This window comes from Oncorhynchus mykiss, chromosome 10, assembly GCF_057628025.1.
Source record: "Oncorhynchus mykiss isolate SJ-2025 chromosome 10, ASM5762802v1, whole genome shotgun sequence".
Lineage (NCBI taxonomy): Eukaryota > Metazoa > Chordata > Actinopteri > Salmoniformes > Salmonidae > Oncorhynchus > Oncorhynchus mykiss.
This window is the reverse complement of record NC_143031.1, coordinates 84,855,734-84,870,613: the sequence shown is the minus strand read 5'-3', so window position 1 is coordinate 84,870,613 and position 14,880 is coordinate 84,855,734. Positions and strand designations below refer to the sequence as shown.

General features: G+C 41.4%; 1 protein-coding gene and 1 long non-coding RNA gene across 8 annotated transcripts in view; one reads left to right on the top strand and one right to left on the bottom strand.

Annotated features, from left to right (window-relative positions):
• The first annotated feature begins 127 nt into the window (after positions 1 to 127).
• Positions 128 to 684, top strand: LOC149980653 (uncharacterized). The gene is made up of 2 exons (XR_016483991.1): positions 128 to 233; positions 362 to 684. It is a non-coding gene; the product is annotated as an uncharacterized LOC149980653 (long non-coding RNA).
• An 11,550-nt stretch (positions 685 to 12,234) lies between these two features.
• LOC110514786 (uncharacterized) overlaps positions 12,235 to 14,880 on the bottom strand; it is a 77,398-nt gene continuing 74,752 nt past the window's right edge. For all 7 annotated transcript variants that reach the window (XM_090188248.1, XM_090188247.1, XM_090188251.1 and 4 more), the window contains one exon: positions 12,235 to 14,868. In XM_090188248.1, coding sequence (XP_090044374.1) covers positions 14,802 to 14,868 — 67 coding nt within the window. In that variant the 3' untranslated portion in view covers positions 12,235 to 14,801. The remainder of the gene's footprint in view (positions 14,869 to 14,880) is intronic.

Genomic DNA, 14,880 nt, shown 5'->3' with positions numbered 1-14,880 from the left:
CTCTCTCTCTCTCTCTCTCTCTCTCTCTCTCTCTCTCTCTCTCTCTCTCTCTCTCTCTCTCTCTCTCTCTCTCTCTCTCTCTCTCTCTCTCTCTGTGTCTATCACTACATGATAAATGTCCGATCTCTCTCTCTCTCTCTCTGTTGTAGCCTGAGCCACAATGACATCACTGATGCTCTGACTGACAGAATACTCCAACTGGTCTCTACCAACACTTCAATACACACCATACGGTAAGGGTGTGTGTGACAGTGAGCAGAGCATGTCTGTGTGAGATCATATGGGTGTGTATGTTGCTGGGGGCAACTATTAGAGGATAATAATAACATTAAAATAATAATGTTTTTTTTTGTCTCTACAGACTCTTCAACAACAGAATCAGGAACAGAACCGCTTTCCTGACAGACGAGAGGTTTGAGATCTGATTAAACATCAGGTCTTCGCCCAGGAAGAGGAAGAGATGGCTGTTAGGTCTTGGTCCAGGAAGAGGAAGAGATGGCTGTTAGGTCTTGGTCCAGGAAGAGGAACAGATGGCTGTCAGGTCTTGGTCCAGGAAGAGGAAGATATGGCTGTTAGGTATTGGTCCAGGAAGAGGAAGAGATGGCTATTAGGTATTGGTCCAGGAAGAGGAAGAGATGGCTGTTAGGTCTTAGTCCAAATCAAAATAAAATGTTATTGGTCACATACACATGGTTACCAGATGTTATTGGTTACATACACATGGTTAGCAGATGTTATTGGTCACATACACATGGTTAGCAGATGTTATTGGTCTCACATACACATGGTTAGCAGATGTTATTGTGAGTGTAGCGAAATGCTTATGCTTCTAGATCTGACAGTGCATCAGTATCTAACAGGTAATATCTAACAATTCCACAACAAAACCTAATATCTAACAAATTCCACAACAAAACCTAATACACACAGTCTTATAAACGAATGGGATAAGAATATATAAGTAAGTATACAATATATGGATGAGCAGTGACAGAGCGGCTAAGATGCAATAGATAGTAAAGAATATATAGTAATATATTATTTTAAATAGATAGTGAAAGATACAGTATATGAGATGAGTAATGTGAGATTTGTAAACATTCTTAAAGTGGCATTATTAAAGTGACTTCTGTTCCATTTATTAAAGAGGCCAATGATATCAAGTCTGGAGGTAGGCAGCAGCCTCTCTGTGCTAGTGGTGGCTGTTTAACAATCTGATGGCCCTGACACAGGAGCTGTTTTTCTCTCTGTCGCAGCTTTGATGCACCTGTACTGACCTCGCCTTCTTGATGATAGCAGGGTGAACAGGGAGTGGCTCTGGTGGTTATTGTCCTTGATGATCCTTTTTGCCTTCTTGTGACATCGGGTGGTGTAGGTGTCCTGGAGGGCAGGAAGTTGCCCCGGGTGATGCGTTGTGCAGACCGCACCACCCTGCGGTTGCAGGCGGTGCAGTTGCTGTACCAGACGGTGATACAGCCTGACAGGATGCTCTCAATTGTGCACCTGTAAAAGTTAGTGAGGGTTTTCGGTGACAAGATAATTTTTTTCAGCCTCCTGAGGTTGAAACATACAGTGGGAGATATTAAAAAGTGATTCAAGTAATGCAGTAAAATGGTTCAGAATGTTTTAATGTTGGTTGCTTTAAGGTACGATGCTTGTAGACTGTGTTGGTTAGGTTTAACTTGTTGGTACTACCCATCCTGGGTCCGGGAGCATTGTCATCAATTGACACGAATTAGCATAATGCAACGCACATAAATATTACTAGAAAACGTTGGTTATAATCCTCAAGGTGTTTTTCAAATATCTATTTGATAATATATCAACCGGGACTGGTGGCTTCTTAGTAGGAAAGAGAGAAACAATGGCCGCATTTGTCCTTTACGCACAAAACACTCTGCGAGACTTCAGCTGACGAATGATGCAATGTTGACGTTCAGGCTCATTTTTCTAAATAAAAGCCTGAAACAATTAGGGAAGCCATAGAAAAAGGAATCTGGTTGATACCTCATTCACTGCTCAATAGAACGCAGAGCTTCTAAATAAGAGTCCCTGCCGGATTGGATTTTTCTCCGGCTTTCGCCTGCAATATCAGTTCTGTTATACTCACAGACAATATTTTTACAGTTTTGGAAACTTTAGAGTGTTTTCTATCCTAATCTGCCAATTATATGCATATTCTAGCATCTTGTCCTGACAAAATAGCCCGTTTACTTCGGGAACGTTATTTTTCCAAAAATTAAAATAGTGCCCCCTAGTTACAAGAGGTTAAAGGACAAGGCCTTAGGGTCTGTAGGATGTTGGTAATGACATGTTATAATGATGAAATGGTCTAATGTTAAAATGTTAAAAAATGTTGAATGTTTAGGAAGTAATGGGAAGAAAAGGTTAGAGTGGGATTATAATTGAGTAGGGAATGTTAATGTTTAGAAATAAATGTTTTAAAAGTTAATGGAGTGTACTCCATATTGATAATGGAGTGTACTAAGGGTGCTGGCTTGCTTTGGGAATCCCCCGGTCAGAGCAGCCAGGAGGAGGCATCGTGTCAAGAAGTCCTGCCTATGTGAGGAAATATGGGGGTTAGTGGGTGCTGAAAGAGCACCTTTTGAGTGATGGCCGCATTAGGTGTTAACCACTGAGCGTATCTTTCGAGGATGTTAGCCACAATGAGTTAACAGAAAGGAAGATGGAGGGTATAAATGAGGCATGATTTTGGAGAAGGGTACAACTCTCTATTAGCTAGAAGAACCTGCTGGAAGAAGATTCTTGCTGTATTATTATACTCATATCTTATTTATTTATTTATATTATATTTTTATTAATTATTATTTTATTATTTTTTTATTATTTATATTTACTACTGGGGGATATAGGCTGGTCTACTGGGGGATATAGGCTGGTCTACTAGGGGATAGAGGGGGATATAGGCTGGTCTACTGGGGGATATAGGCTGGTCTACTGGGGGATATAGGCTGGTCTACTAGGGGATAGAGGGGGATATAGGCTGGTCTACTGGGGGATATAGGCTAGTCTACTGGAGGATATAGGCTGGTCTACTAGGGGATATAGGGGGATATAGGCTGGTCTACTGGGGGATATAGGCTGGTCTACTGGGGGATATAGGCTAGTCTACTGGAGGATATAGGCTGGTCTACAAGGGGATATAGGGGGATATAGGCTGGTCTACTGGGGGATATAGGCTAGTCTACTGGAGGATATAGGCTGGTCTACAAGAGGATATAGGGGGATATAGGCTGGTCTACTTGGGGATATAGGCTAGTCTACTGGAGGATATAGGCTGGTCTACAAGGGGATATAGGCTGGTCTACAAGGGGATAAAGGAGAATATAGGCTGGTCTACTTAACTTTACCTCATTGATGTGTGTTAAAGTAGCTGGTAGAGTTTTTAGACGCCAACTGAGGGACTGAGGGGGGAGACAATAAACAGTGTATAAAGTTGTAGAAGGTACAGTGCCTTGCGAAAGTTTTCGGCCCCCTTGAACTTTGCGACCTTTTGCCACATTTCAGGCTTCAAACATAAAGATATAAAACTGTATTTTTTTGTGAAGAATCAACAACAAGTGGGACACAATCATGAAGTGGAACGACATTTATTGGATATTTCAAACTTTTTTAGCAAATCAAAAACTGAAAAATTGGGCGTGCAAAATTATTCAGCCCCTTTACTTTCAGTGCAGCAAACTCTCTCCAGAAGTTCAGTGAGGATCTCTGAATGATCCAATGTTGACCTAAATGACTAATGATGATAAATACAATCCACCTGTGTGTAATCAAGTCTCCGTATAAATGCACCTGCACTGTGATAGTCTCAGAGGTCCATTAAAAGCGCAGAGAGCATCATGAAGAACAAGGAACACACCAGGCAGGTCCGAGATACTGTTGTGAAGAAGTTTAAAGCCGGATTTGGATACAAAAAGATTTCCCAAGCTTTAAACATCCCAAGGAGCACTGTGCAAGCGATAATATTGAAATGGAAGGAGTATCAGACCACTGCAAATCTACCAAGACCTGGCCGTCCCTCTAAACTTTCAGCTCATACAAGGAGAAGACTGATCAGAGATGCAGCCAAGAAGCCCATGATCACTCTGGATGAACTGCAGAGATCTACAGCTGAGGTGGGAGACTCTGTCCATAGGACAACAATCAGTCGTATATTGCACAAATCTGGCCTTTATGGAAGAATGGCAAGAAGAAAGCCATTTCTTAAAGATATCCATAAAAAGTGTAGTTTAAAGTTTGCCACAAGCCACCTGGGAGACACACCAAACATGTGGAAGAAGGTGCTCTGGTCAGATGAAACCAAAATTGAACTTTTTGGCAACAATGCAAAACGTTATGTTTGGCGTAAAAGCAACACAGCTGAACACACCATCCCCACTGTCAAACATGGTGGTGGCAGCATCATGGTTTGGGCCTGCTTTTCTTCAGCAGGGACAGTGAAGATGGTTAAAATTGATGGGAAGATGGATGGAGCCAAATACAGGACCATTCTGGAAGAAAACCTGATGGAGTCTGCAAAAGACCTGAGACTGGGACAGAGATTTGTCTTCCAACAAGACAATGATCCAAAACATAAAGCAAAATCTACAATGGAATGGTTCAAAAATAAACATATCCAGGTGTTAGAATGGCCAAGTCAAAGTCCAGACCTGAATCCAATCGAGAATCTGTGGAAAGAACTGAAAACTGCTGTTCACAAATGCTCTCCATCCAACCTCACTGAGCTCGAGCTGTTTTGCGAGGAGGAATGGGAAAAAATGTCAGTCTCTCGATGTGCAAAACTGATAGAGACATACCCCAAGCGACTTACAGCTGTAATCGCAGCAAAAGGTGGCGCTACAAAGTATTAACTTAAGGGGGCTGAATAATTTTGCACGCCCAATTTTTCAGTTTTGATTTGTTAAAGTTTGAAATATCCAATAAATGTCGTTCCACTTCATGATTGTGTCCCACTTGTTGTTGATTCTTCACAAAAAAATACAGTTTTATATCTTTATGTTTGAAGCCTGAAATGTGGCAAAAGGTCGCAAAGTTCAAGGGGGCCGAATACTTTCGCAAGGCACTGTAAGAACCTGTTTTTCTATGTATTACTGTGCTTCTCATAAAGTTGTAAAATACAAAAAAATATTTTATTGTCACACCCCAAAAAAGGGTATAGTTAAGGGCGTTAAAGGTGTCTATCCATTTTATGTACAGTTGATGTTGCTTATTATTGATTGGTGATATTGATTTGTGATTGACTGATTGATCTGGGACTTTTTATGCCTGTTTCTGGGATTTTGAATAAACTTGCTTCATTGTTCTGAAACCCTGTGTAATCAGAGTCATGTCGTTTTACATTCAGTTTCTGAAATATACTTAAATAATTGAGGATTATTTGCAACTGGTTAGTTAGTCTAGAGGAGACCTGAGGAGACCTGAGTGGCTGGTATTGTTAGGTTCTCCCTAGGAGAGGTGGGTGTGGAGTCAGGCGCAGGAGAGATCGAATTGCAAGAAAGGGCGTTTATTTACAAGTCCAAAACAACAGGAACAGGACCACAACAGTAGCCACCAAAACAACAGGAACAGGACCACAACAGTAGCCACCAAAACAACAGGAACAGGACCACAACAGTAGCCACCAAAACAACAGGAACAGGACCACAACAGTAGCCACCAAAACAACAGGAACGCAGTCCAGAAAAAACACCTGTTCCACAGAACAAATCAAAACGCAACCCAAACAAATGACAGCTACACAAACAATCCCGCACGAAACCAAGAGGGTAGGGCGAGATTAAATACCCCACTAATAACCTAAACTAGACACAGGTGAACAACAAAACTAAACGAAAAAGAAAAGGGATCGGTGGCAGCTGGTAGCTAGTAGACCCGGCGACGACGACCGCCGAGCACCGCCTGTACAGGGAGAGGATCCACCTTCGGTGGAAGTCGTGACAGGTATAGATAAAATCAAATTGTATTGGTCACATACACATATTTAGCAGATGTTATTGCAGGTGTAGCGAAATGCATGATGGAGTCGTAAGAGGGGGGATTCTGGGCTAAACCAACCCAGTTTACAAGGGGCACCCCGTCATAACGTTCTGCAGCAGAAACTCTGGCCTGGATGATCCTGAAGAGGTGCTGGGTTTATAGAGTGAGGGCAAGGCAGCATAGGCATTAGGCTCTGAGGTATGTAAGGCCCTTACTGTTGATTCTGAGGCAGAGTCCCTATAGACTAGTTCAGTGGTAATGTCAGAGCGGCATATCTGTAGGGGTTAATGACAAGGAATTACTGGACTGCAATTGGGAAAGTAGGGTGGGGTTGAGTGGTTAAAACCTCTTAAAGCTTCCCCCCCTACTTCGTGCAATTTCCGCCTGAAGACTCAAAGACCCAAATCTAACAGCCTGTAGCTCAGGCACAGAACCAAGGATATGCATCTTCTTGGTACCATTTGAAAGAAAACACTCTAAAGTTTATGTACATGTGAATTTAATGTAGGAGAATATAACACAATAGATCTGGTTTAGATAAAACAATGAAAAAAAAAACATAATATTTTTATTTTTGTATCATCATCTTTAAAATGAACAAGATAAAACAAACATTCAGATAGGATGATGGGGACAATTTCAGTGAAAAATATAAGAGGGCAACAGTACTTGTGCAAAGTTTCAGAATGATAACTTGCAAAATGAGTTTGCTACATGACATATATCATGAAGTCACCCAGGTGTCCCACAGAAGTAGCCCAAATGTACCCAAGTGGCCAAATTGGGGAAGGTATACATTTAGAAACAAATAACTATATACAAAATACCAAAATGGTATTCTAACACACCCCCCCCCCCCAAAGAATTGAGAAAAAAAGGGAGAAAAAAATAAAATAAAATTATTGATAAAAAAATATATATATTTACATTTACAAAATAACATGGGTAACTATTTACACACTTTCAATATTTGGAAGACCCTCAGTCCTCTATCAAGTCAAATCAATTCATATAGCCCCAGCCTAAAACCCCAAACAGCAAGCAATGCAGGTGTAGAAGCACGGTGGCTACGAAAAACTCCCTAGAAAGTCCAAAACCTAGGAAGTAACCTAGAGAGGAACCAGGCTATGGGGGGTGGCCAGTCCTCTTCTGGCTGTGCCGGGTGGAGATCACAGTGGTTGTAGAGGGTGCAACAGGACAGCACCTCAAGAGTAAAAATGAACAGTTTAGGGTTCCATAGCCGCAGGCAGAACAGTTGAAACTGGAACAGCGGCAAGGCCAGGTCATGCCAGGAAGTCCTGACGCATGGTCCTAGGGCTCAGGTGCTCCGAGAGAGAGAAAGAGAGAATTAGAGAGAGCATACTTAAATTCACACAGGACACCGGATAAGACCACTCCACTACAGGCTACACCAAAGGCTCCACCACAGGCTCCACTACAGGCTCCACCACAGGCACCACCACAGGCTCCACTACAGGCACCACCACAAGGCACCACCACAGGCTCCACTACAGGCTCCACCACAGGCACCACCACAAGGCACCACCACAGGCACCACCAACACCCTCCCGCGAAGTTGTTGTCCTTCAAAAAGAAACCGCTGCAGCCACAGAAGAGGTGGTCAGACCAACAAAGAACCCTTGTACCCAATACCTCTGACACAGAAGGCTGCTGAGATGAAGATTCCCTCCAGTTCAGAGAAAGAAGAAGAGAAGGAGGTTGAATGGGAGTTCTCTCCCCATCTCCCCTCCACACCCCTCCAAATGTAGTGAAACGGCAGACTTCGTCACCCCCATGGACAAGGAGGAAAACCAGAAAAAAGCCTGAACACAAACAACATTCACAAACTATGTTAAAACGAGACTATAACCCTTTCCGAAACAAGACTGAAGACAGGCTCCCCCGGTGCTGTTCCTCAACCCACAGCCATGACCAGGGGCGACAGGAGATGCCCCCTACAATGACTGGAGACCAGAGGTGTGGATCCAGAAAACCTGGCAAATCGCTGACATCACAAAGGAGCTGATATAAACCAGAAAAAAGGTGGTGAAGTTTGTAGCCGACATAAATCTCCTCTGCAGACAGTATAAACCATCCACGGCTGAGGTAGACCACATCTTCAGGAAGAAAATGGGACTGCAGTGGATGGACGTGGAGGGCGACTACGATCTAATTCACCAATGGTTACCAGATGGTGCATACTAGCTTCAACTCACTGTTTTGGGAAATTAAAGGACATGTATCCTCCAAAGTCTGATTGGCCAGCCATCCAGGGTTGCTTTCAAAAGAAGAGTGTCTGGAAGACTACCGAATGAGGCTGGAGACCTTCTTCCGTCTAAACAGTGGGTTGAGGCCAGGAGAAGAGGCCGACAGCCATCTGTTGAAGGTGTACCTTGTGAATGGCTTAAAGGAGGACTCCCAGAAGACGGTGAGAACTACCTGTATCAGCTGGGAGACTGAGCCACTGCAGACGGTTACCCAGCACTGCAAACACGACGAAAGGTAGCAGGGTGAGAAAGTGGAAGAAAAGAGAAAGGCCAAATAAGGGATAGGCGAGAAACTGCAGGTGGCTCAACTTCAGTTTTCTACCAAGGCACTGGGGGAAGAAGAGGTGGTGGATCTGGGGCACCCAGATAAGGAGGCAAAGGACAACTACCCGGTGATATAATTTGCTTCACCTGTGGGAACCAAAGACATTTTGCTATAAATTGTCAGCAACCTGGCACAGAGGCCACCCAAAGAGGAAGAGGAGCACCTGGGGGTGGGGTGTCTCGAGGCAGAGGACAACATGCACCATGGCAAATGGGCTCTCCGGCCCAGACCACTGTATAACCCTGACTACCAACCAGAATACACAAAAGACTATTGACGTGAGGAAGTGACAGAGACAGAGGAGGGAAATAAGGAAGTGCAGTTAAGGGAGAAAAAGCAAGTACAAAATGAGAAAGGACTACTTTGTTTTAAGCAGCACTCACCGGTGAAGAGGGAGCCAATGATGGAGGCCTGCGTGAATGGTGAATTGATCACTTTTCTTGTTGATTCTTGGGCTGCAATGTCAGTAATTAACCTCTCTGCGCTAGGTGGGATGCTAGCTTCCCATCTGGCCAACATCCGGTGAAATTGCAGAGCGCGAAATACAAGCTACAGAAATAGTCATAATAAACTTTCATGAAAGTACAAGTATATATCAGCTTAAATATTAAGTTTTTGTTATCTTCTTCGATCTCGGGGACAGAATTCGGAAGTTTGGATGAATGAGTTGCCCAAAGTAAACTGCCTGTTACTAGGCCCAGAAGCTAGGATATGCATATGAATGGTAGTATTGTATAGTATTGGATAGTAAACACTCTACAGTTTCCAAAACTGTTAAAATAACAGCTCTGTATAACAGAGCTGATATGGCAGACGGAAACCCGAGGAACAATCCATCCAGATTTTTGTTTTACCAGCTCACACCTGATTAGAACGGCTGTCAGTGGGAAAATAAATGGAATTCCTCCCAGATTGAAGTTCCTGGGCTTCCACTAGATGTCACCAGTCTTTAGAAAGAATTTCAGGCTTGTTTTTAGAAAAATGAGCTAGAATTTGTAGTTTTTCGAGGTGGCTCCCATTTTGTCTTGTAGTGTTATGACGCGCGTGGATGAGAGCGCGTACTTGTTGTTTATCTCCGGTAATGGACATACTATTCTGCGTCTTAAATTGTAAAATAGGGTACCTGAGGATTGATTATAAACGTTTGACTTGTTTGGAGAAATTTATTGGTAACAGGTCGATTACATGCCTTAACGCTCGTCACAAGACCAAGCAATGACTTCCTTCAGGCCTACAACTGCACGGCATACATAATGCATTTGCATGTCTCAATGCTAGTCAGTAATTTTCCGCTGACATTCTTGTTATTGCATGTCTAGTGATTAACTCCATGCTGACCATCTCCTGAGCTCAGCCTTTATTATGCATAAACATGAATTAACCCTATGTTGTCTGACTCAATACTGCTGGGGGAACAGTCTAAATATCAACCATTGTCATGAATTTTCACCTACAATAGTAATCCTGTATTGTAGGATAGCGTCTGTCCAGTTCCTGTCAGTGTTGCCAACTCCTCAGTAAGGAAAGTAGCTATTGGCTGTTCTAAAAGTCACTAGATGTCGCTAAATGACGGCATCATCTAATTTGCATAATTGTGCATGTAATTGTGATGGACGCTGTAGGAGAGGAATAACGTTGTGGGAGAGACAAAAAGTGAGTAAAAAAAACAACCCAAATATGTTTAGATCTACAGTACAAATGAACTTTCTTCTGTCGATTCTTGTTTTTTTTATGTCAATCCTCCTCTTTTATCACAAAAGTGACCCAAAAGAGACACTCTGGTGGAGTTACTTATTTGTTTAACGTTTTTTTGTACACTAATTTATTTTTGACAAAGCAAATTTTACATTTACATCCCGCCCTGAATGTAAGCCAGGGCGGGAATCAGCCAGCGTCATTTGCAGTCTGGACACGAAGGGGTGAACATCTCCTGCTCTGATTGCAGCTGGGATGGACTGCTGTGCGAGGTCTGGGGCGCCTGTGAGTGCTTTGGAAGAATAAGAACGATACCTGCTTTCACGTCAGTCTCCAAAAGTCTCCAATAACACCAAGAAAAATTTGCTAGATTTGTCGCTAGTCGATTTTTAAAAAATGTGTCGTGAGAGGGGTCTGAATACTCGCCACCTCAGTGGTTCTCTCTCTTGATGCTGGAAGATTGACTGATTCCGTTGACGTCCTTTACCTACTATGGTGCTTCCTGGTAAATGGGCGGGTCCGGCTTTCCCGAGATCTGCCTATCAGAGGAGGAGATGTCTTCAACAAACAACTTTTACATCGTCATGAAAAGAAACACATTTGGGGTGGGATCGCGTTCATACCAGCAATAACTTGAAAGTGATTATTTAGTATTTACTAGTAATGATTTCAACCTTTAGAGAAAACTCTGTGACAAACACCAATCATGTGCCTCATGGGACATTTATTAAAAACGCAAAAAACAAAATATTCATAAATGATTTAAATGGTCAAAAAATTTAAACATTTGGGAGGTTTTTCTGTTTTGAAATCAGAAAATAAAGTTTTAAAACGCGTTTGTTTTGTTTTATTTGGATAGAGACAAGTACCATCATCATCATCATCATCATCAACACATTAAACACTCTTCAGATGGACTTTCCAGCCTAAACGCATTTCCAACACCTGTCCCTAGATGGTTGTTATGGAAACAAAAGGAAAGAAATACATCATCAACTGATAATCAATAGGTACATCAAGAGAGACTGAGGCTCAGAGACGGAGGGTCCGGTACTTCTATCTCAAGGCCATCAGACTGTTAAACAGTCATCACTAGCACCTTAGAGGTTGCTGCCCTACGAACATAGTCTTGAAATCACTGGCCATTTTAATAACGAAATAATAGTCACTTTAATAATGTTTACATATTTAGCATTACTCATCTCACATTGTATTCTATTCTACTGTATCTTAGTCAATGCCGCTCTGACATTGCTCATCCATACATTTATATATTCTTAATTACATTCCTTTACTTTAGATTTGTATGTATTGGGTATAAGTTGCAAAATTGTTAGATGTTACTGCACTGTTGGAGCTAGAAACACAAGCATTTCACGCAATAACATCTACTAAACATGTGAGTGTGACCAATAACATTTACTAAACATGTGAATGTGACCAATAACATCTACTAAACATGTGAGTGTGACCAATAACATCTACTAAACATGTGAATGTGACCAATAACATCTACTAAACATGTGAATGTGACCAATAACATCTACTAAACATGTAAATGTGACCAATAACATCTACTAAACATGTGAGTGTGACCAATAACATCTACTAAACATGTGAGTGTGACCAATAACATCTACTAAACATGTGAGTGTGACCAATAACATCTACTAAACATGTGAGTGTTACAATTAGATTTGATGATATGCACAAAGCAAATGGAAGAGGCTAAAATTAGATATAATGGAATGCATATTTATCCCTAATATTTACATTAAAAGGAGGTAAAAGGATCTTACTTAGGGTACTTTGGGAACTAAGAAAGTATTCTCTAAACCTCCCACTTTGGGCTGGATGTTTCAATGTGTATGTGACCCCTCTTTCTTCAGGCAGCTTTGTTCTGACTTGAACTAGGATAGTACTGTGAAGACCGACGCTGGAGACGAGAAGCAAGTAAGGGAACATTTAATAACCAACGGACAGAAACAGAATACGGACATCAGACAAAACAAGAACAGCGTCTGGACAAGGGAAACGCAAACGACAATAACGGTGACACAGGGAAGAAAACTGAGGAACAGACAGATATAGGGGACGTAATAAAACAGGTGATTGAGTCCAGGTGAGTCCACTATATATATATGACAGTACCAGTCAAAAGTTTGGACACACCTACTCATTCAAAGGGTTTTTCTTTATTTTTACTATTTTCTACATTTTAAAATAATAGTGAAGACATCAAAACTATGAAATAACACATATGGAATCATGTAGTAACCAAAAAAGTGTTAAACAAAATATATTTGAGATTCTTCAAAGTATTTGCATTCTCTCAACCAGCTTCATGAGGTAGTCACCTGGAATTACTTTCAATTAACAGGTGTGCCTTGTAAAAAGTTAATTTGTGGAATTTCTATTCTTCTTAATAAGTTTGAGCCAATTAGTTGTGACAAGGTAGGGGTGGTATACAGAAGATAACCCTATTTGGTAAAAGACCAAGCCAATATTATGGCAGGAACAGCTCAAATAAGCAAAGAGAAATTACAGTCTATCATTACTTGAAGACATGAAGTTCAGTTAATGCAGAACATTTCAAGAACTTTAAAAACATTTTCAAGTGCAGTCTCAAAAACCATCAAGCTCTATGATGAAACTGGCTCTCATGAGGAATGCCACAGGAACGGAAGACCCAGAGTTACCTCTGCTGCTGAGGATAAGTTCAGTCGCGTTAACTGCACCTCAGATTGCAGCCCAAATAAATGCTTCACAGAGTTCAAGTAAGAGACACATTTTAACATCAACTGTTCAGAGGAGACTGCATGAATCAGGCCATGATGGTCAATTTGCTACAAAGAAACCACTACTAAAGGACACCAATAAGAAGAAGAGACTTGCTTGGGCCAAGAAACACGGGCAATGGATATTAGACCGGTGGAAATCTGTCCATAGGGCTGATGAGTCCAAATCTGAGATGATTTGGTTTCAACCGCCGTGTCTTTATGAAACGCAGAGAAGGTAAACGGTGATCTCAGCATGTGTGGTTCCCACCATGAAGCATGGAGGTGGTGGTGTGGGGGTGCTTTGCTGGTGACACTGTCTGTGATTTACTTAGAATTCAAGGCACACTTAACCAGCATGGCTACCACAGCATTCTACAGCGATACGCCATCCCATTTGGTTTGCGCTTATTGGGACTATCATTTGTATTTCAACAGGACAATGACCCAATCCACCTCCAGGCTGTTTAAGGACATTTTGACAAAGAAGGAAAGTGATGGAGTGCTGCATCAGATGACCTAGCCTCCACAATCACCTGAATTCAATTGGTTTGGGATGAGTTGGACCGCAGAGTGAAGGAAAAGCAGCCAACAAGTGCTCAGCATATGTGGGAACTTCTTCAAGACTGTTGGAAAAATCATTCCAGGTGAAGCTGGTTGAGAGAATGCCAAGAGTGTGCAAAGCTGTCATCAACAAACAACTGTTGAACACATTCACAGCAATCTGATCAAAACGAAACTATAAATGTCACAAATTGACTGATCACAAAAAAGCATCAAGTATGACTAGCATAAAGCTTAAAGCACATGAATAAAACAAGTTCATTCCAATCATTTATTAAAAGAAACAAAATAATGTATGAATATTTAAAGTATTTACACACAAACTGGTAAATAAAACTACATGTTCTTATCCCTCACACTCACTCACACATTCAAGAGTCAACTACTTTTATGATTCCATTTAAGCAGTGGTGGAAAAAGTACACAATTCTCAAGTAAAAGTAAAGATACCGTAATAGAAAATGACCCAGGAAAAAGTGAAAGTCGCCCAGTAAAAGTAAAGGTCAAAAAGTATTTGCTTTAAAATATACAAGAATAAATCCTTTCAAATTATATTAATTATATTATTTCCCAGAAGGCACAATTTTCTTGTCTTTTACATTTACGGAAAGCCCAGGGGACTCCTTCACTCAGACATCATTTACAAACTGAGTTTGTTTCGAGAGTCCATCAGATCAGAGGAAGTGGAGATGACCAGGGATGTTCACTTGATAAGAGCGTGAATTGGAGCATATTCCTGTCCTGCTAAGTATTCTAAATACTTTTGGGTGTCAGGGAAAATGGATGGAGTAAACTGTACATTATTTTCATTAGGAATGTAGTGAAGTAAAAGTAGTCAAAAATATAAATAGTAAAGTACAGATACCCCAAAAAACGGCATAAGTAGTACTTTTGTTTTTTTTTTAGTACCAAATGTTTGCGGACTCCCAATCAAGCCCGGTTGTGATACATAAGTAGTATTTTTACTTAAGTACGTCACACCACTGTGTCCACCAGAATATACAGTAAGACAAATTTTCAGATCAATCAGTGTGATTTTGAACCAGCCTTCTACATTGAACACATTATCCTGTTATTATAAATTATCTTCACCAGATGTCAAACCTCTTGTCTGTCAGGAAGGATCTTCTGTCCTGGATTCAGCCTTCTCTTCCTGGACTAAGACCTGCTGTTGTTTCACCAGATCTCAAACCTCTTGTCTGTCAGGAAGGGTCTTCTGTCCTGGATTCTGTTGTTGAAGAGTCTATAGAACATG